This window comes from Portunus trituberculatus, chromosome 7 (assembly GCF_017591435.1).
Source record: "Portunus trituberculatus isolate SZX2019 chromosome 7, ASM1759143v1, whole genome shotgun sequence".
NCBI classification, from domain to species: domain Eukaryota; kingdom Metazoa; phylum Arthropoda; class Malacostraca; order Decapoda; family Portunidae; genus Portunus; species Portunus trituberculatus.
In genome coordinates this window covers 6,876,515-6,898,838 of record NC_059261.1, presented here as the reverse complement: position 1 = coordinate 6,898,838, position 22,324 = coordinate 6,876,515, and the positions used below count along the sequence as shown (strand labels likewise).

General features: G+C 41.0%; 3 protein-coding genes across 3 annotated transcripts; 1 reads left to right on the top strand and 2 right to left on the bottom strand.

Annotated features, from left to right (window-relative positions):
• Nucleotides 1-70: 70 nt before the first annotated feature.
• On the bottom strand, nt 71-3,180 carry LOC123498406 (cytochrome c oxidase subunit 7A1, mitochondrial-like). The gene is given in 4 exon segments (XM_045245516.1): nt 71-797; nt 800-824; nt 1,079-1,177; nt 3,030-3,180. Coding segments are annotated over 4 exon segments (255 nt in total). The 5' UTR covers nt 3,045-3,180; the 3' UTR covers nt 71-681.
• A 1,408-nt stretch (nt 3,181-4,588) lies between these two features.
• Nucleotides 4,589-10,346, top strand: LOC123519524 (nucleolar and coiled-body phosphoprotein 1-like). The gene is made up of 9 exons (XM_045280887.1): nt 4,589-4,736; nt 5,193-5,363; nt 5,867-6,563; nt 6,810-6,978; nt 7,430-7,748; nt 8,131-8,270; nt 8,472-8,821; nt 9,453-9,606; nt 10,149-10,346. Exons 1-9 carry the CDS (start codon nt 4,589-4,591, stop codon nt 10,239-10,241), a joined length of 2,241 nt encoding a protein of 746 aa, XP_045136822.1. The 3' UTR covers nt 10,242-10,346.
• A 597-nt stretch (nt 10,347-10,943) lies between these two features.
• Nucleotides 10,944-21,521, bottom strand: LOC123519515 (cysteine-rich protein 2-binding protein-like). The gene is made up of 14 exons (XM_045280876.1): nt 21,139-21,521; nt 20,572-20,664; nt 20,051-20,271; nt 19,651-19,753; nt 19,069-19,263; nt 18,669-18,860; nt 17,577-17,630; nt 17,147-17,412; nt 15,411-15,527; nt 14,263-14,428; nt 13,271-13,389; nt 12,757-12,962; nt 12,009-12,190; nt 10,944-11,194 (listed from the first exon to the last, which is right to left on the bottom strand). The coding sequence occupies exons 2-14, from the start codon at nt 20,584-20,586 to the stop codon at nt 11,021-11,023; spliced, it is 2,010 nt and encodes a 669-aa protein (XP_045136811.1). The 5' UTR covers nt 20,587-20,664; nt 21,139-21,521; the 3' UTR covers nt 10,944-11,020.
• Between the last annotated feature and the right edge of the window lie 803 nt (nt 21,522-22,324).

Here is a 22,324-nt window from a genome sequence, read left to right as displayed (position 1 = left end):
TGGACTTGAAAAAATAAATAAAAAAAAAAAAAAATAATAATGACAACTCTCCCTATAAACAAACAAACACTCTCTCTATCGTATCACTTTATTAATCCTTCGCCTTTACACTACTGCGGCAAAAAACAAGCGCAGGAGAAAGGCAGAAGCACTCACACCACCTCCACAATATGTACAATGAGACAGTCGGTCCGAGAGGGAGTGAAACAAACCAAGATATGTGTCAAAAACATCAAAACATCCTGAGGTAACTGAAATTCATCGGTAAAAATGTTCTCTGAGATTGAGGAATGACCAAAAATGAGAGAGAAGTGAGATTTAAGCAAGATATTCAGGTTTAAAGAAAGAGATGAGTGAGATACAGTAAGATATTCAGGTTGAGACATTCTGCTTGATTTATTGATGTTCTCTGAGATTGAGGAATGAGAAAGAGAGAATAAGTAATATAGTCTTTTTAAAATCATGAGAGAGGAATGACAGTGCAGAAAGACAAAAAAAAAAAAAATAAACGAAAGAGAGAGAGAAAGAAAGAGAAAAAAAAACTAGAATATCCAAGTTTATCCAGAAAGAACCGAATTACATCTCTTTAAAAACCACGAGAGTGCGGAATGATAAAAATAAACGACAGAGAGAGAGAGAGAGAGAGAGATAAGAGAGAGAGATTAATTCAACACCCTCCATTCACTCTTTCTTGGGAGGGAAGGCCATGGAGAAATAGAACTTGAAGCACATGAACAGCCCAATGCCAGACACTCCCAAGGTGGAGAGGAAGAGGAGGTTGTCCATCACTCCGCCTTCAAGTGGATCGGGAGGCCATTGTCAATCTGCGGAGGAAGAGAAAGCTTGTTTGTGGTGGTTCTTGGCGGATTGGGTTGGTTTGAGGTGTTTTGAGGGTATTTTAGGGGTGTTTTAGGTGTTTTCGGGGTGTTTTAAGGTGTTTTAGGGTGTTTTGGGGGGTGTTTTAAGCTGGTTGGGGGTGTTTTGGGGTGGCTGGGGGTGTTTTTTTTTTTTCAGGGTTCTAGTGACAGGTTAATGAGAGAAGAGCACCAGGTAAGAGTTAATGAGATTCCTGCCTCACCTGGAACTCCTTCATGGTGGAACGCAGCTTGTTGTAGCCTGGGTGGGTCTCGGAGCGGGCCGTGCGGGTGGTGGTGGTGGCCAGGGTGCGGATAAGAGCCTGCCGGGGAAGGAATAAAATAAATGAATGTAAATAAAGAATAACGGATAAAATAAATGAACAGCGATAGAAGAGAAGGAATAAAATGACAAGAAAGAAATAAAGGAGTAGAAATAAAAAGGAAGTAATAAAATGGAATGAAAATAAAAAAGGAAGGGATAAAATTAATGAATAGGAATAATGGGAGAAAGGAATAAAATAAGTGAATAAAAGAGGAAAGAAGGAATAAAGTGAATGTAAACAGAAGGGAAGAGGGGATGAAATAAATAGAAGGAAGAAGAGATTAAATAAATATAAGTAACAGGGAAAAAAGGGTAAAATTAATAGAAAAAAAAAATGAAATAAATAGAAATAGAAGGAATAAAATAAATGAATAGAAAGGAAGAAGGGATAAAATAAATCAATATAAAGGAAGGGATAAAATATATAGAAATAGAAAATAAAAAGGAATAAAATAAATGAATAGAAATAGCACAAAATAAAATAAAATAAAGGAATATCTAAATAAAAAAAATAAATTAACAGAAATACAACAAATATAAAATAAATGATTAAAATAAATAAAGGAATATCTAATAAAAAAAGAATGAATAAAACAAAGAATAAATGCATTAATTTTGCGGAAGGAAGAATTTGTGACGACCTCAGTGGATTTTGTGCTGTATTTCAGGTGAGTAAGGTGAATTAAATGAAGGAACCTATCCTAACCAAACCCACCCTAACCTTGAACTATCTTAACCTACCCTAACTATCTTAACCTACCCTAACTTAACCTGACCTATATCAACCTATCTTAACCTAATCTTATCTGATCTAACCTGACCTATGTTAATCTAACCTAACCTAACCTAACCTAGCCTGATCTATCTGAGCCTAACCTAGCCTAAAGAATAAAAAAAATTGAATAGATATAGAAAGGAAGAAGAAATAAAACAAATAAATGGAAATAGAAATAATAATAAAGTTTGTGAGAGTAAAATTTGTAATAACTTCAGTAGATTTTTCTGTTGTATTAAGTAAGGTGAATTAAATGAAGGAACCTAACCTGACCTATTTTAACCTACCCTAACCAAAGCCACCCTAACATGACCTATCTTAACCTAATCTACCTTTATCTTACCCTAACTTTGCTGATATCACTGCAGTTTCAACCGGTACACCACACGTAACTCTACACATTCTCAAAATCCAGGTCACACTTCTACCACCATTTCTAACCCCATTTTACCCTACAGGAAAATGGGTTTAGGTTAGGTTATGTATGATTTCTCCATCCTAAAACCCCTATTTCCCAGGAGGTCCCCAAGCTTGTTAGACATAGGGAAAAAGAAATACAAGATAAGGTATATTAGTTCAAACTGCAAATTTACCAAACGTAGCTTAAGATATCCCACCCTAACCTAACTTGACCTATTTCAACCTATCTCTACCTTAACCTAACCAAGCTCCATCAATCTAAACCTAACTAAATCTAGCGTAAACAAATTAAAGACAGAGAAGAAACAGACTAATAAAAAAAAATAATAAATACGGTTTTTAGTTAACTATTGTGTAATAATCTCAACGAAGCAATTAATTCCTTTTTATTGATCCTGATGATGTACAAAATCGAATAACAAAGCCTGAGACACCACACACCACAAAGGCACCACAAATAAACCCACGGGGAGAAAATAGAGAACTTGACCCAATCAGCTGATCCAAAACAACATTGCGTCATCGACATCACACCCTCTATTCTGACCAAAATGGCGCCTTTCTCTGCAGATATCTCACTGTTTTCTCACTCTATTTAGCTTATGTGTTTGTTTGATGTGGTGTATGTGGTTTAAATAGTTCCATGTGGCCTTACCCGGGAGCAGTTCATCTTGCCGGCTTGTCTGTGTGTCTCTCTCTCTCAAGATGGTGGTCGGCGGATGAATAATTATGGATCTTCATTTCATTTTTGTCTACTTATTTTTTTTACGCATGAATGGCGCAGTTTTGGGCAGAAAAATAAATGAAAAATTAGTCTTGTTACTTTTCTGGGGATTAAAGTGAGGTTAAAGTGATGATTCAGAAATTGGGTTATTTATTACTGTCTGAATGGGTGAAAAAGGAAATATGGATAAAGGGGAAATGAAGGAATGAAGGAAAGGAGAGTATAGAAAGGACAAATCTGGTCAGAAAAATAAATTAAATATTAGTCTTGTTACTTTTTCTGGCTTTAAAGTGAGATTAAAGCGGTTATTCAGATATTGGGTTACATATTACTACCTGAATGGGTGAAAAGGAAAGATAGAAAAGAGGAAATAATAAAAGAATGAAGGAAATAAAAGAAAATAAAGGAATGGAAAGATAGAAGGAAAGATAATGGCAAAGAAAATAAAAAAAAAAAAAAAACAGGGAAGGGTTGGCAGTACTGCGTGTTTACAAAATTTGGCGGGTAACAAGTGGGAGGGAGAGACAGACAGGAATCCACAATTTCATCCTTTTTTGAGTCATGGACGGTGTGTATCTTTAGTGAATGGTGCTAATTAGTTGACCCAGCGCCAAGACACCTGCCTGTACACCTGTGGAGGCTGACAGGTATGTAGCACCCCTGGAACTGTGTATATGTGTCCGTGCAGTTGTGTGTAAGTGTGTCTTCATATTTTAGGTGTGTGTGTGTCCGTGCAGATGTGTATAAGTGTGTTTCCATATTTTAGGTGTGTCCGTGCAGGTGTGTAGGCGTGCCCATCATATTTTAGGTGTTATTAGAAGCATTCCCTGTGTAATTTTCCCCTTGGGGCCCCTGGGGGAACCTTAGGACACCACTGGGATTACTTAAGGCTCGTAACATTATTATTTTTTAGTATTCAGTAGTAAAGATGGTCAGTCAGTTTAATTTATTTAGTTTTACCATCACTAGATCAGTCAGGCGCCATAGTTATTCATTATTCTTGTTGTTGCCTCTCTGTTCGGTCATTTTGTTTTATTTTTAGAAGTTTTACTCTTACTTTTATTTATTATTAGGCACGCTGGCTGGCATTGATTTTATTGATGTCACTATTTCTATCAGTTATCACAAATTCATCACCTTTTTTTTTTTCTTTTTTTTCTTTCTCTTCCAACCCCTCATCACCACCACCTCCTCCTCTTCTTCTTCCTCTTCCTTTCCTCACTCCTTTCTCTTCCACTACCATCACCACCTCTTCTTCTTTTTCCTCCTCCTCCTCTTCCTTTCCATCACTACTTTCCCATCTTCTTCCTTTTCCTATCCACCACTACCTCCTCCTCCTCCTCTTCTTCCTCTTCCACCATCATCACCACCTCTTCTTCTTCCTTTCTACCCTTCCTTTCCATCTTTCCTTGCCACCACCATCATCACCATCTCCTCCTCTTCCTCCACCACTATCACCACCACCACCACCTACAGAGAGCACCAGCACCATGGGGTCAGAGAGCTTGGTGACCTTCTGGCAGTCAATCATTGGTGACCGGGGCATGCAGGACCAGCTGAGGACCGCCATGGGGGTGCCAGACGTGGAGGAGAGAGCCTTGGCACTCCTCTCCCGTACCCTCTTCCTGCTTGTCATGGGTGAGAGAGAGAGAGAGAGTAACTGAAATTTTAATATGTGCATAAATTAAGTGAGAGAGAGAGAGAGAGAGAGAGATTTCAATATGCACATAAATTAGTAGTGAAATAATGAAATTAAATACAAAATAAATAAGTAGATAAAATAAAGAATGAGATTGAATAAGAGAAAAAAAGATAGATAAATAATGAATAATGAAATAAAAATAATAAATTGAAAAAAATATAAATCAACAAATATGCTGTCAAATAATGAAATAAAAATAAATAATAATAAATAAAAAATCAACTCTTTTAGGGGACTGGCAATCAAGTGGGCCTTTTTAAATGTTTTCCTCCCCTTGGCCAGCTTGCATAAAAAAAAAAAAAATAAATAAATATATAAAAAAAAAAAAAAAGCTTCCTTGATAATTTAATAAGAGATAAACTTGAACCAAACTTTCATTCCCTTCACTGTAGAGATCAAATTTGAGCGAGACGAGGCGCAGAGGAAGACGGGAAGCATTGAGGAGGTGTTGGGCAGCTGTGACTCCTGCTGGGGAAGATGGTGGCCGAGGGACTGGCAGGCAACACTAGTGACGCAACACTACAAGATCTCAAGGCTAAAGATGGAGAAAGATCACCTCACAAGCAAATATTGAAGGATAATGGGACAAAAACGCTTCTCAGACTTCCATTTTTTGAGGATAAGGATGAAACACAACTTCACGAACCTCTCACGGACAAACGCAACACAAAAACGTCTCACGAATCACAAACCGTCAAGGGGAAAGATGCAAAAACACACCAAATTTGTGAGGATAAAGATGGCGGAGACAAAACGCTTCTCAAACTTCCATATTTCGAGGACAAAGACGAAACACAACTTCACGAACCTCTCAAGGACAAACGCAACACAAAAACAACCCACGAATCACAAACCGTCAAGGAGAAACACAAAAAAACACATCGGGACAAACACATCAAAACAAACACCATTTCTGACTACCACAGTGGTGAGACAGACATCCACAGGGGAGGAACAGAAGAGAACCCTTACACTGGAGGAACCACAGGGAGAAAAAAGCAAAAAATTTACCCTAACACAACTTTAAAACCCAAAAGCACATCACATAGAGACATTTTGGTTCCAGGGACACCAGGAACCATGGACATAGTAGGCAATAACTCTATGAATGGTGAATTAGAAGGCACAGAAGAGGCTTTCGTTACACAGAGACAATATGTGCCAGAGTCAGTGTTCATAGATGAGTTTAAAGCACAAGACATGACGGATATTTTTGAAGACTGTTACGAAGATGTCACCTCATGCACACAGACTGGTGCTTTCATCCCTGCGACTGAGTGCTGGGATGGTGACAAGGCCTCAGATAATGTGAAGGATAAAGACAACAAACAAGGGCACACTTACTCGGGAAGTTTGAGTAGAGGGTACAAGCGAAATGAAAGTAACACGCGTCACTCAAAATACAAGGAAAAGTGTGAGGAAAATGAGGCTTCACCAGGAAAACGAATGGAGAGGTGTAAGGAAAACGAGCAGCCTGCAGGAAAACACACAGAAATGTATGAGGAAAACAAAGACAGCCATGCACAGTCGGCCAAACATGATGAGGAAAATTATAAGAGAAAACACAAAATAAAAACAGATGAAGAGAAAAATCTTGGTGCACAGGGGAGAGAGAAAGGAAAGGTGACACAGATGCTTGGTGATGTGTACACAGAAGATGTCATGGTGGTGAGTGACATTGCCTTCAGCTCACCAAGAAAAGAATGCTTGTTTAAATCACCAGGTAAAAATGGTGCTTTTGTGTCACCAGGCAAGGAAGGGAGGTTTAGATCAAGGAATAATGGCAGATCACCAGGAAGGGAGAAGAATAGCATCTTTCTATCACCAGGACGGGATGACAAGACTCTCAGATCAAGGCGAGAGAGAGAGCGCAACAAATCACCAGGAGAGAAAAATATCTTTCAATCACCAAGACACCAAGACACTGGATCACCAAGGAGAGAGAGAGACACTGCCAATAGAAACACACCAAGAAAGACAAACACTCACACATCACCACACCACCACAGCACTTCACCAAGCAAGACACCAAAGAAAACGGACATCAGCACTCCAGAGGGCAGCCCAGTGCTTGGTAAGACTGGAAGAGGCAGCCGACAGAAGCACCAATCGCGCAGCACCACTGGGGTCACCAAGCACCAGTCACCAGGCACCCCAGCACCCCAGACCAGCACTCCAGTTAGACGGCTTATCCTGGGGGACACTCAGATCACCCCCAGTGGGAAAGAGAGTATAGCATGTTTTTCACCAGTAATCAATGCTAATGATGAAGCAAATGAAGCAAATTGTGAAGAAGGAAGAAAAATGGATCTAAGGGGAAGAGGAGGAGGAAAAATAGATACAGGAAAAGAAGAAAGGGAAAAAACTGATTCTGGAAGAGGAGGAGAAATAGAAGGTAAAACAGAAACAGGAGGAGGAGGAGGAGGAAGAAGAAAAGCAAGCACAGAAGGAGGAAAAACAGAAACAGGAGGAGGAAAAAGAGATTCAGAAGGAGAAAAAATTGAAGCAGTAGAAGGAAAAGGAGGAAAAAAAGGAGAAAAAACAGAAAAAGGAGAAGTAGGAGGAGAAAAAGGAGGAAAAATAGAACTAGAAAGAGGAAAAACAAGCACAGGAGGAAAATCAGGAACAGGAGGAAGAAACAGGAGAAGGAATAGAAAGAGGAAAAGGAGGAAAAACAAGCACAGGAGGAGGAAAAAGAACTCTATCAAGAACAAACACCACCACCACCACCACCTCCTCCTCCTCCTCCTCCTCTGTACCAACACGTAAACTGTCCTTGAGAAGACACCACACCACTGACAGTCGGCAGGTGGAGAGGACAGGTGGAACAGGTGGACTTAGACACCCCCAGCTCCACGTGACACCCCCAGACCCCCACAGGAAGCCAGAGTACCGCCAAACTACAGTGGACGATTTTCTCAGCTCAAAGAAAACGGGAGGTGTGAAGGATGAGTACTGGTGGTGCTGGTGGTGGTGTCAGACATCAATAATTTCCACTGTAACCTCTTAAAATCCCAGTAACTTCCACTACACCCTTGAAAACACCAATAACTTCCACTACATCTTTGAAAACACCAATAGCTTCCACTACACCCTTGAAAATACCAATAACTTCCACTACATTGTTGAAAACACCAATAGCTTCCACTACAACCCTTGAAAATCACCAAAACTTCCACTACACCTTTGAAAACCCCAATAACTTCCACTACAACCCTTGAAAAACACCAATAACTTCCACTACAGCCTTCCCATATCAAAGAACAAAGCACCAGAATGATTTAAAACACCTGTGAAGTTTCCTGGTGATAATTTTCTTCACTTCTTCAGGAGGGGAAGTAAGGAGAGTGTTCCTTGACGATGATGAGGCCTTCAGAATAGCGGTGAAGGAATCTCTGCAGCTGAAGGCTCTGACGGACATGGGAAGACAGCTCGACCAGGAGGAGATGAAGGAGGGGGAGGGAAAGGAGGTAAAGGAAGACGACAGAACCATTACCAATCCTAGTTTAGTGAGTTTTATTATTGCTAATCCTACCATTATGAAACGCTCTTCACACAGGAACCATCGCAAGGCCTCACGCACACACACACACACACACACACACCAAAATATAAAGTAATAATGAAAACAAGGTAAAAAAATGGCAATTTATGAAATGCTCTTCACACAGGAACCATCGCAAGGCCTCACACACACTTGGGCACCAAACGAGAGTCCTGTAAAGCTGCCCAACCTCCGCCCAGCCCACGCCAGCCCCACACCAGCCCCGACAACACCCAGAACTGCAAAGGAAGGAAGGAAAGCAAGGCAGAGTGTTAAGAGGAAGATAATTCATGATAAAGAGGAAGGATTGGAGGAAGAGGTTGCAGGGGTGTCTAAGAGGAAGAAGGAGGAGGAGGAGGAGGAAGAGGAGGAGGAGGAGGAAGAGGTGTCCTTCGTCTCCGCTCTAGAGAAAGTGGAGGAAAATGTCTCGCCGAGTAAAGACGGAGGGAGGAAAATTAGAAGACCGTTTTATGACAGGTATTTTTTTTTCCTCTTTCTCTTTTTTTCTCTCTTTTTGTGTTGGTCTCCTCTTCTCTCTCTTTTTTTTTTTTATTATCTGTTCTCTCATCTCTTCTTTTTCTTTCTTCTTTTTATCTTTATCTCTTCTCTCTTCTTTTGTTTCTTTTCATCTTTTTTATTTCCTTTTCTCTCTCTTTTCTCCTTTTCTTCTTTCCTTATTTCATTTTTGTTTGGTGATATAAAAGAAAACGACATAAGATTTGCATACTGTTCTCTCTCTCTCTCTCTCTCTCTCTCTCTCTCTCTCTCTCTCTCTCTCTCTCTCTCATCCTTCTCACTTCTTCCTCTCCCTTCTCCTTTCTCCCTCTTCCTCTCATCTTTATCTCTTATTCCTCTCCTTTCTCCCTCTTTCTTCTCACTCATTTTTCCTCATCCATCTGTCTTCTTTTCCGTCATCTCTCCTCCTTTCTCCCTCTCTATTCTCTTTTCCTTTACCTCTTCCTCACCTCTCTCCCTTGTCGCATTCCCTCTCATCTCTCTCTCATCTTCTCCTTTCTTCCTCTCCTCCATCTCCCTCATCCTTCTCCCCACTCTTTCTCTCTCCTCCTTCATCCTCCTCCCCACTCACTCTCCCTCTCCTCTCCCGCAGTTTCGACACTCTCCCGCAGAAGGAGGCGGTGAAGTTTGCCCACCAGGGGGAGGTCGTGAGAGGGAGGGGCGCCAGGAAGCAGTTAGAGGGGTGGTCGTGTAAACAGTGCCGAGAGTTTTATGAGAAAGCGGGCAACTCGACGCAAGAAGTAAAGGTTTGTACTTGTTGTTGTTGTTGTTGTTGTTTATATTTGATTTATAGGTTTGTTTGTTTTTTGTTGTTTTTAATTTTTCTTTCGTTTTTTTTTTCCTTTCTTCGATTTTCTTTCTTTTTATTCTTTCTATTTTTCTCCCTCATTTTTTTTTTTTTTTTTTTATTCTGATTTTTTTTTTATTCTCTTTTCTTTTGTTATTTTCTTCTTTTTCTTCTTTCCATTCTTTAAAATTTTCTCACTTTTTTTTTCCTATTTCTGTCTTTCTTTTCTCTCGCTTTTCTCTTCTTTATCTCTTATCCTTTCCTTTCTTTCTATCTATCTATCCTTCTTTCCTCCTTTCTATCTATCCTTCTTTTCTTTTCTTCCTTCCTTCCTTCCTTCCTTCTTTTCTCCTTTCTATCTATCCTTTTCTTTCTGTCTATCCTTCCCTCCCTTCCTTTTCTTCCTTCCCTCCCTTTCCTTCCTTCCTTCCTTCCTCCTTCCTTCCTTCCTTCCTTCCTTCCTTCCTTCCTTCCTTCCTTCCTTCCTTCTCTCCACCACAGGAATTAATGAACAAGTGCTCTCGTCACCGCAGTAAATACAAACCACTATCAAACACCCCTGAGGGATTCTGGAACCCTTTCTTTGATCCCTGAGCCTCCCTGGGTGTGTGTGTGTGTGTGTGTGTGTGTGTGTGTGTGTGTGTGTGTGTGTGTGTGTGTGTGTGTGTGTGTGTGTGTGTGTGTGTGTGTGTGTGTGTGTGTGTGTGTGAAAATAAAAAGTGCTAGGAAAGGAAAGCATTGTTGTTTAAAAAGAAATATATTTTGCTTTGTTTTTCTATGCTTGTTTTGAAAATTTTCCTGAGTTTTCTTTTTTTTTGTCTCGCTGGAAATTGGAAAGAAAACGGGAGTCAAGATGAATTTCAAACACTATTGCCAAACATTTTAAACATTTTTCTACATTATCTGGGCACCATAAACATTCAAGATTACTTTTCAATTCAATTCCCAGTCACCAGTTTCATTTATTTAATTTTTTTTCTTTCTTTTCATTCACAACTTTTATCATTTCAATCTTAAAAATGTTCCCTAAATTATAGAAGCTCAATTGATTTTCTTCTGATTTTTTATTATTATTTTTTTTTTTATGGCTCTGTGTTACATTTATACCAAAACTTTTTACACATTATTTTTATTATCAAAGTTACAATCTCTCTCTCTCTCTCTCTCTCTCTCTCTCTCTCTTGGATGCTCACTGTAAGATTTCATTCATTTTGTATTGTGAATGATAAATAAGGAAAAAGAAATGAGAGAGAGAGAGAAGAGGAAGGAAGGGAAGGAATGCTAATAACACACACACACACACACACACACACACACACACACACACACACACACACACACACACACACACACACACACACACACACACACGTTCACCTGCCAAGCCTCATAAACATGGCATGCTTACACACAGGGCTGTCGTGTGGGAGATACTTGTCGTAGAAGTTAGACAGAAATTCCTCCACTTTGAACCCGAACTGCTGGTACAGGATGAGCGCAGGATTGGTTGCCGACACATGCAGGGTCACGTCCTTCCCGGGGCATGTCTGTGCAGGTCAAGGAAGGTCATACTATTTATTTAAGGGTTTTTGTCTTGTTAATCTGTCTCCTTGTATTCAAGACATTTATCCCTTTTTTTTTTGGCTAACTCTTTCAGACCTGTAAGGGAACTGGCAAATAAGTAGGCCTTGTTTTTTATTATTTTTGTTGCCTTTAGTCAAGTTTCCCTGTCTTACACTAAAAAAACTATTATTATCACTATTTTACTACCCTCAAAAATAAATAAATAAAATATAATAAAAAAAAAAATAAAAGATCTAACTGTAACCCTGAAGTGAAGTTACCCTCTACACACACACACACACACACACACACACAGAGACAACCCCTGGTAACACTGACGGAGGATGGAGATAGACGAACAAGAGGACACAACAAGATCATGAAAAGACAGTGTTTGAGGGACATTAAAAAGCTCAGTTTTCCACACAGGACGGTGGACATCTGGAACAGCTTAAGTGGAGAGATTGTCCCACCAGAAAGTGTCCACAAATTTAACCCCTTCAGTACCGGGATGCATTTTTACCTTGAAATTTGTGTATGAAGATTTTATTAACATTAGGAAGGATCTATGGTGGTCAGAAGTTTAATGGCTAGAGTCTTCACTATTTTAATCCCCCACATAAGTTTCTAAAGCTGTATAAAATCACCAAATAGTCACCAGAATGAATAGGGAAACACGTCATGCTACTGAAAGGGATAAGGAAAAGTTGGATAAAAGTAGATATGGATACAGGTCACTAGGAGCCCCCAGCCCTAGTTCAACCCTGTACCATACAACTAGGTAACCATTAAACACACCTGGATTAAGTGGTACAGGAGAAAAGTAGCAATTCCAGCCCTTCTCCACTCAGGGTGCACCAGCAGGAAGGAAAGGTACGCCTCATTGTACCCTGTGTCCGGCACCACCACCCCGAACCCCACCACCAGGCGACGGTACAGCACGACACAGGTGTGGTCCGGGTACTGCAGCACCTCTGACACTGTGAGGAGGTGGGACATAAAGAGACAGGTGACATATACTACAATTTTTCATCGATTTCTCACTTCTAAATGCTCATAAACGCTTCAAGGAATGAGAAAATACGGAAAACAAGCAGAAAATTTACCATATTACAACAGAAACTACAATTTTTCACTCATTTCTCACTTCTAAATGCTCACAAACACTACAAGGAATGAGAAAATATAGAAAATTAGCGTATTACAACAGAAACTACAATTTTTCACCTATTTCTCACTTGTACACGCTCGTAAACACTTCAAAGACAAGCGATATGAATGACTACAAAATAAATGGATACAGGAACCTGAAAACACAGAAACAGGCAGAAAATTTAGCGTATAACAACAGAAACTACAATTTTTCACCCATTTCTCACTTGTAGATGCTCGTAAACACCTTAAGGAAAGAGAAAGTACAGAAAAGAAGCAGAAAATTTAGCGTATAACAAGAGAAACTACAATTTTTCACCCATTTTTCACTTCTAGACACTTGTAAACACTTCAAACACAGCGATATGAGTGGATACAAATTAAGAGTACTTACAGTCAATCCCAGGCCAGAAGAAGTGTCTAGCCAGCTGGTTCATGGCTGGGATGTGTTTGGCAGTGACGTAGCAAAAGTCAATGGGTGCCGACGGGGGGGACATCCAGCCCGGCTCCCGCTGGTGGTGGCTCGACACAATCTCTCGTAAAAGTCGTAGCTTCAGCGGGAGACACTCAAAATCACGTCTGATGAACGGCTTAAGGTACCTGTGTGTGTGTGTGTGTGTGTGTGTGTGTGTGTGTGTGTGTGAATAGAATGTCAAAGGAAAAAAAATAGTTAATTGGTGATGTTACAAAATACTACAAGAAAGAAAGGGAAGAAAATGAAAAATTTAAATATTGTCACATGGAAACTTCAAATGAGAGCAAGTTTAAGGAAGAAAGAGGGAAAAAACTGTACCCTATCTGTAGTGGTGAGGGTACAGTGAAGGGGCTGGCTGGGGGTACAGTGAGGGGCTGGCTGAAGGTACAATGAGGGGCTGGCTGAGGGTACAGAGGCTTGGTGAGGGGCTAACCTGAGGGTGTAGGGGCTGTGGATGAGGGGAGGAGGGTTGGCACCGTCGCCGGACCCACCAAGACGGGCGGCAAAGCTCATGTTGTGCTCCTCTGCTGTCCCCTGCTGCTGCCCTGCCACCTAGACCAGAGCAGGGTGGTCAGCGGCACACACACACACACACACACACACACACTGCATCACCATCTATACAACGAAAGACAAGGCAAAACACACACACACACACACACACACACACACACACACACACACACACACACTGCATCACCATCTATACAATGAAAGGCAAGGCAAACACACACACACACACACACACACACACACACTGTATCTTCCTTGCAAGCTAAAAGAACCACCTAGACTCGTGACTTTGCAATGGATAAAATGGAAAGCGTTGTGGAAATGTGGTACGTAAGTTTTGTATGCGGTACAATGATGCGCCTTTTTTTGTTTACATTCCACAGGTTGCCAGCTAGCGTATTTCCCGCTCCACTCTCCCTCCCTTCATCAATTTAAGATCATCAACATTATAAAGGTACTTACATACATACATTAGTGTACATTATAATGACTTAGTCTTGAATTAAACTGCTTAAATGTTCAACTTCATAATTTTTACTTTCATTAAACCTTTCAGTGTACGATGATGCATTCTTGCTTTGTTTACTCTCAATGGAAGGTCAAGTCAGGGGTCAAACTTGTTATAACTGGTTCGCTTAACGCAGATTTTTTGAGGAACGTAACCCCTTCGTTAAGCAGGGTTGCCTGTATATTGAACACTTAACGAGGGGGGCAGCCGGATATCGGATTTTTGGATTTTTGGATATTTTGACGAGGGAGTCCCACATTAATCAGATATTGTGACGTTTTTATTTTATTTTATTTTATTATTTTATTTATTTTTCATGGACAATGTCACCTGTACAAACAAACAGACAGACAAACAAGTACAAAAAAACTGACGGACATACAGACAAACAGACAGACACACACCTGAAATCGGTCCAATATCCGTGTGTTTGCAGTGTGGAGTGGATGTTCTGCCGCTCCACCCTGGTCCATCCGCTCCCTCCTGGTCCGCCGCTGCTTAAAAGTCCGCCAGTGGTCCACCTCCTGGTCCATATTGAATACCGGCAATCCGTGCTCCACCTTCTGACTCCTGCAATGTGGAGGTCAGTGGATCAATTAAGCGGATATTTAATTTTATTTCACTTTTTATTTATTTTATTTTATTTTGTGAAATTTTTGTTGGTATTTTTCAAGTAAGTGGATTAAATTTGTGGATTTTTGAGGTTAGTGGATTAAATTTGTGGATTTTTGAGGTTAGTGGATTAAATAAGTGGATTTTATTTATTTATTTATTTCATTTTATTTTCTCAAATTTTTGTTTGTGTTTTTTTAAGTAAGTGGATTCAATTTGTGGATTTTTGAGGTCAGTGGATTAAAAAGGTGGATTTTTTATTATTATTTATTTATTTATTTCATTTTGTCTAATTTTTGTTTGTGTTTTTATGAGATTAGTGGATCAAATTTGTGGATTTTTAGGTTAGTGGATTAAATTTGTGGATTTTTAGGTTAGTGGATTAAATTTGTAGATTTTTGAGGTTAGTGGATTAAATTTGTGGATTTTTAAAGTTAGTGGATTAAATTTGTGGATTTTTGAGGTTAGTGGATTAAATTTGTGGATTTTTAAGGTTTGTGGATTAAATTTTAAGGTTTGTGGATTAAATTTGTGGATTTTTAAGGTTTGTGGATTAAATTTGTGGATTTTTAGGGTTAGTGGATTAAATTTGTGGATTTTTGAGGTTAGTGGATTAAATTTGTGGATTTTTAAAGTTTATTTATTGATTTATTGGATTATTTCAAAAGTATTTATTGATTCATTCCTTCATTTATTTATTTTATACTTGTTTATTTATTTATTTTTTTGAGGTTGGATTAAATTTGTGGATTTTTGAGATTTTGGTTAATTTATTGTTAGTCTGGAATGATTTGAAAAGTATTGGTTCATTTATTTATTTCATTTTTATTTATTTTTTAATGTGAGTGGATAAAATTTTCTTATTTATCTCACTTAGCCAAGAAAATAAAAAGAAAGAAAATCAGAGAGAGAGAGAGAGAGAGAACAAGTTTATACCCACCTAACAATAAGCTTTCTCCTCAGCCTATGGAGGTGTGGGGGGAGGGGGTGAGGTGCGGCGAGCCTCTCCAGGTGACGCAGCAAACTCTTCTCCTCATAACGGCTCAGACGACGAAGGCTGGAAAGATTGGAGAGTCAAATTGGCAACACTGCAATGCCCTTCCTCCTTCAGGTACATCTGGCAACACTGTAATCCCTTTTGTAACCGTGTAATCTTTTATAAGTATGTCTGGCAACTGTAACCCATTTTGTAACACCGTAATCCCTTTGCTAACTTTGTAAACCCTTTAGTAACACTGCAAATCCCTTTAAAATGTCTGGTAACACTGTAATCTCATTGCTAACACTGTAATCCTTTTTAAGTATGTCTGCTAACACTGTAATCCTTTTTAAGTATGTCTGGTAACACTGTAATCCCATTGGTAACACTGTAATCCTTTTTAAGTATGTCTGGTAACACTGTAATCCTTTTTAAGTATGTCTGGTAACACTGTAATCCCATTGGTAACACTGTAATCCTTTTTAAGTATGTCTGGTAGTACTGTAATCCTATTGGTAACACTGTAATCCTTTTTAAGTATGTCTGGTAGTACTGTAATCCCATTGGTAACACTGTAATCCTTTTTAACCCTTACAACACAGCCCGGAAAAACTCCTTCCGCGGCAGCATACAGCTTGCACCCCCGCCCGCCTCCGTCCTCCCCCAATGTGTTTGCCCCACAGACACATTCACATAATTTGCTCCCATTGTCATTTTCTTTCATATAATTTGTGTATGAAAACAGAAAACATGTTAATATGAATGTTTCCTCCACGATGAACATAATGAACATTGCAACATACTAAACAACAATGGCAGGCAAACTCTGGTAAGTGGGTAGCCCTCTCACCACTACAAAACACTGGTAGTAAGTCAGGACGCATGTCACTAAAAGGCTCTGACATGAACCGCCATCCCTCGTCAACCGCAGCCTCACTTTCATACAATAATTCATTATCACTATCACCACTCACATAACTGTCATCACTACACACCTCATCACAGCTCCCTAGCAAGGACTTTGAGCCAGAATCTGAAAACTCATCACTAGACATTGTGCTGTAAATATGAAACAACGCTGTACATTCTACAATCCAAAATGGCTAGGTTAGGTTAGGTTAGCACAAAAAACACAACAATCCTGTATGTATGGGGCCCCTAGGCAAACTGAGGAGGTTAGGTTAGGTTAGGTTAGGTTAGCACAAAAACACAACAATCCTGTATGTATGGGGCCCTAGGCAAACTGAGGAGGCAGGCTGTGAGAGGCTGCAAGCATGCCCGACGTAGCGTGTGACTTTGCCCAACATCATTGATAACTCAGCATGTCATTGGGCCCCAGGATTGTGGGTTGAGCTTGAGAAACACCCAGAGCACAATACAGTATGCACAGACCATAAGCTGCCCACCTAGCACGCGAAAATATGTTGTTACTTCAGCCATATTGCAATGGAAGAGGATGTACACGTATACATCCCTGTGTTGAAGGGGTTAAGTATGTCTGGTAATACTGTAATCCCCTTAAAAATGTCTGGTAACACTGTAATCCCTTTAAACTATCCCTGGCAACACTGCAATCTTCTATGGCAACACTGCAGTCCCCCTCCTTAAATAACACTGCCAGTTTCCCATTTTCTATTAATTTCAACACCCTTAACAAACAGAATAGAGTAAATAACAATAAAGAAAATGGGACTTACTTTTTCCCTGTGTGGTTGTCTACTTTCAAATCCGCATGGAGGAGGATTGGAGGAACGGAGGAAGGTGGAGGAAAGAGAGAAGGACGCATTTTTCTCCCTCTCCTCATCTCTCCTTCTTCCTCCACCTCCTCCTCCTCTTCCTCTTCCTCCTCTTCTTCCTCTTCCTCTTCCTTTATTTCATCAACAATCACGTTTTCTTCACTCTCCATCGCTTCGGAAATTCCTTCTATTATTTCTTCTTTCACTATTATTTCCTCTTTCACATTCACCTGAGAGAGAGAGAGAGAGAGAGAGAAATATAAGGTCTTTTAGAAGAACAATAACGAAATACAAACAAAACAAAAAGCACTCTCACACACACACACAATAACTATTAAACAAAGTTATAGAAGGACTTGAAAACAGAGCTGGATGGGTGGACACAGTGTACCTGAGCATAAAAAAGGCTTTTGATAAGGTCCCTCATGGCAGACTTCTTTGGATACTAGAGAACATAGGAAGACTGCGAGGAACTTTGTTAGAATGGACAAGGGATTATTTGAAGGACAGGGAGATGAGAACTGTGATCAGAGATATATACTCATCTTGGAGTAAAGTAACTAGCAGAGTGCCACAAGGGTCAGTGTTAGCCCCCATTATGTTTCAGATTTATGTAAATGACATTCACATTGAGGTAAACAGTTACATTAATTTGTTTGGTGATGATGCAAAGTTGCTAAGAGTTATCAAAACCAGGAAGGACTGTTTGCTGTTACAGGAAGATTTAAACAAGATCTATGAGTCGAGTAAGAAGTGGAAATTGGAGTTTAATGCCAAGAAATGCCACATAATGGAACTAGGAAAGAGTAAGAGAAGACCAGTATGGAACTATTTGATGGGAGAGGAACAAATAATGAAGACTAAAGAGGAAAAAGATCTAGGAGTGATCATACAGAAAAATCTGAACCCCAAAAACACAAAAGCAAGATATTTGAATTATTATATAAAATGTTGACTTATATAAGAGTGGCATTTCAATTCATGGACAAAAATATGATGAAAAAAATCATCACAAGCATGATACGTCCAAAGCTAGAATATGCAGCTGTGGTGTGGTCCCTGAGTTCTACAAAAGATCTAAGAAGGTCAGAACGAATACAGAAGATTGCTACAAAGATGGTGCCGGAACTAAAGGACCTAACATATGAAGAACGGCTGAAGGAAATGGGACTGCCAAGTGCCAACCTTACAAGATAGAAGAGAATGTGGGGACCTAATAACAATATACAAGATAGTCAATGGCACTGAAAAGATAGACAAGGAAGACCTGGTACTGGTGACACAAGAAGATGGAAGGACAAGAGGACATGTAAAGAGGATCAGGATGAGGCAGTGTGTGAAGGATATTGGAAAGTACAGTTTTCCACACAGAACGGTGGAGAAGTGGAATGCATTGAGTGGTGAAGTTGTTAGAGCACACAATAATAAGGAAAAATTGGATAAATGGAGACTTGGACACATGACACTATGAGCCTCACTGTACACACACACACCTTATGCTCCCCCATCTCCCTGCCCTGGTCCTCCCCCTGCAGCAGTGCCTCAGGGGCTGGCACTGCTGTAGAAGGAGGTCTCTCTCAGTAAACCAGGCACTCGAAGGCAGCACATTCCACTCCTCTGTTCTCTCCACTGGCTCCCCTTTCACTGGTGGTGGTGGTGGTGGTGGTGGTGGTTCCTGTTGAATGTAATGTGTTGTTAGTTTTTTTTTCTCTCTTTTTTTTCTCCCTCTCTTGATCTTTCTTTCTCTCTCTCTCTCTCTCTCTCTCTCTCTCTCTCTCTCTCTCTCTCTCTCTCTCTCTCTCTCTCATACAAACACAAAACACTAAAAAATGACAGGAAAACATCTCTCTCTCTCTCTCTCTCTCACACCCCTCCCCTCTCACCTCCACTACCAAATCATGAGACTGGCTCCCCATTCCCCCATGGGCCAAGAGGAGGAGCTGGGCAGGGGGTGCTACCTCCACCAGCCGGTACCACCCAGGCTCCCCCAGCACCCCCAGGCCACTCTGGAAGTACCGGGTGTGGTGGGACATCCTGGTGCTGGTCGCCATTAATATCTTCTTCTTCCTCCCTTTATGGCGACTGTGAGAGAGAGTGAGAGAGAGAGAGAGAGAGAGAGAGAGAGAGAGAGAGAGAGAGAGAGGGTGAGTTAGAAGTTGCCATTAATATCTTCTTCTTTCTTCCTTTGTGGTGACTGTGAGAGAGAGAGAGAGAGAGAGAGAGAGAGAGAGAGAGAGAGAGAGAGAGAGAGAGAGAGAGAGAGAGAGAGAGAGAGAGATAATAGTAGTGATATTATCTTTCTACTACTACTACTACTACTACTACTACTACTACTATAACTACCACTACCACAACTAGAACCACCACTACCACTACTTCTATTACTACTATTTCTACCACCACCACCACCACCACCACCACCACCACTTACCTACTGACAGCCAGCTCTCCCCAGTACTTGTTCAACAGGTGTGGGCGACCTGAACCTTCCAATGAAAAAAACCCGATTTGGACGTGTGTTCCTGGGTCATGTGGAGGTTGTACAGGGTCAGCATCAGCATGTGTAGGCTGTGGGGGGGTGGGGGGAGGTGGGGGAAGAAGATAGAGTAGCATTAAGTAAGGTTAGGTGGTTTGTTTTTTATTATTTCAATGCAAGAGTAAACCATTTTTATACATCTACTTCAATTTTAACTATCAAGGAAGGTGGATAGGATAGTCAGAATTGCAGGAAGGTGGAGGAAACATGGAGGAAGATCTGTGTAGGTGGAGGTAAGTGGAGGTTCAACATGGAAGATATGGAGGAAAAAAGACAAACATTTGGAGGAATGAAAAAAAACACTCTGCCGAAACCCTGCCAATACTCACTCTGACATGTCCGCCCTCTGCACCACCTCCTCACCATCACTGCAGGCACCACACGTCACCAGGAAGAAGTTATCACCAAGTAAGGAGCTCTGTGGTGGTGACTTCAAGCAGAGTAAATGTAGAGGACGGCGACACAGCTCACATGACACTAGCTCCTGCGGCTGCCCCTCTGAGGACTCCCCACAGTACACACAGGGGCCGCAGCTGGTGTTGGGGGTGAACTGTGGGGGTGTGGGGGTGTTGAGGGGCATAAAAGGGAAAGGGGTGTTAGTTTTGTGGTGTTTTGCAGTGTTTTGGTGTGGTTAAATTTGTGTTGTGTTGGTTTTGTCATGTTGTGGTGTGTTTGGTGTTGTTTGAGTTTGTTTTGCTCTCTCTCTCTCTCTCTCTCTCTCTCTCTCTCTCTCTCTCTACATATCCTGCACTTAAAATATTTCCTCCCCAGTGAACAGAAGCTAGAGAGAGAGAGAAGAAAAGCTTGTGTCATGGTGCTGTGTGTGTGGAGGAAGAACAGCAGGACTCACAGCTGGGGGTGGCATGGTGGTGATGGCGGTGGTGGCGATAGCAGCAGCAGCGTCAGTCAGCCACACCGCAGCACATCAGGGAGACCACAAATCCTGGTGAGAATAAAGTGCTATATTAAAAAATGCTTTCTTCTCTCACCGCCACCATTTTCATAGGCCACAGAGACCATTATCTGAGTTCTAAAGAGTATTTGTCCTGTCAATAATGCAGAAAACTTGTTAACATGTCACTAGAATCACAGAAACACCCTTAAAAACCTGTGTCACTTCAACTAGAGCCTTTAAAAAGAGTATTTGTCCTGTCAATAATGCAGAAAACTTGTTAACATGTCATTAGAATCACAGAAACACCTTTAAAAACCTGTGTCACTTCAACTAGAGCCTTTGAAAAATAGTGAAGGTGCTGTGAGGCGTGGAAATGTTTCAAAATATAGGTCAGAATGTCATTATTTTTTTATTACTCAGAGTTTTTTTATAGTGCAGTGTAAAAGTATCTTCCCTCTCTCTCTCTCTCTCTCTTTCATGGAACCAGCACCAACAGCATTACCACGTCTGTGTCTCATTTACCACGTGTTGCTGGGGGCTGCCGTGGTGCTGTGGGGCTGAGGCAGTGCTGGGTGTTGCTGTCTAGCCCCACGTGGACGGCTACACAGAAGACACAGAAGAGAACAAGAGTAGACTCCTCGTTTAGTCGGGACTGGAAGCTGGGGACTATGGGCCTGGGGAGTGGAAGAGTAATGTCTACCCCTGGGGACTGCCTCTTTATCCACGTGTGTGTGGGTGAACTAGTGGAGTGCCGGACCTGGGGTGTGGTGGAGGGGTATCATTGAGTGTGTCATTCTTAGCAGAGGCAGGTGGGAGGGTGTTTGGAGATGAGAGGCTGTGCCGGGGTGAGTTAGAGAAATACAATGTTTACACGAGTGAGGCCATCTTAGCCGCAGCTCCACCGCCCCGCCGCTCCCCCCTTGCCGCCACTTTTCAAATGTAATGATGTTCTTAAACACAGACTCCCCGCCACTAAATGAGAGATACAAGGGGCCATACGACATTCCATCACGCAAACTAACATACTAACGCACACCTCACACTGCATGCATCCCTCCAAGCAAGCCTCGTGCCACTCACTTGCGATAAATGACACTTTCACCAGGCGGTAGATGCGTCACGCCGCTGTGGTCAGTGACGCGACGCATTCTCAAACGCTTTACTTTCTCACCATCACTGTTTTCAAAGGCTCCAGTTGAAGATACTCGTGTTTTTTAAGGATGTTTTTTTTTATAGTTCTCTGGGAACTTGAAAAATTGTCGTGGTGAGAGAGAGCAATGCGTTTCTGAACACAGGCGCATGGGTGACGCTGGCGCCAAACAAAACACACCCACCCAGCCACCCACGTGTTGTATGGTGAGTGTTCATCACTATATGCACACTATTTAGCTATTGGTGAGGCTGTCCATACCAATCAACAAAGAAATTAATATCTTTGTGTAGAGCCAGCCGTCCATTGCAGGGGCGTAACTTCAATTTCCAACGACTTAACTTCATGCAAGAGGGAGGTTTCAAGACATTTATCACTTTATTTTGGCTAAGCCTCGGATCTGCACGGGGGCTGGCAACTAAGTAGGCCTCTTTTTTTTTTACCTCGTTTTATGTTTCCCTTGGCCAGATTTTCCCTCTAACAAAAAAAAAAAAAAAAAAAACTTGCCAACTGTAGAAATGCCTCCCAGCCTTCCCTGCATTGGATGAAAGTGAAGTC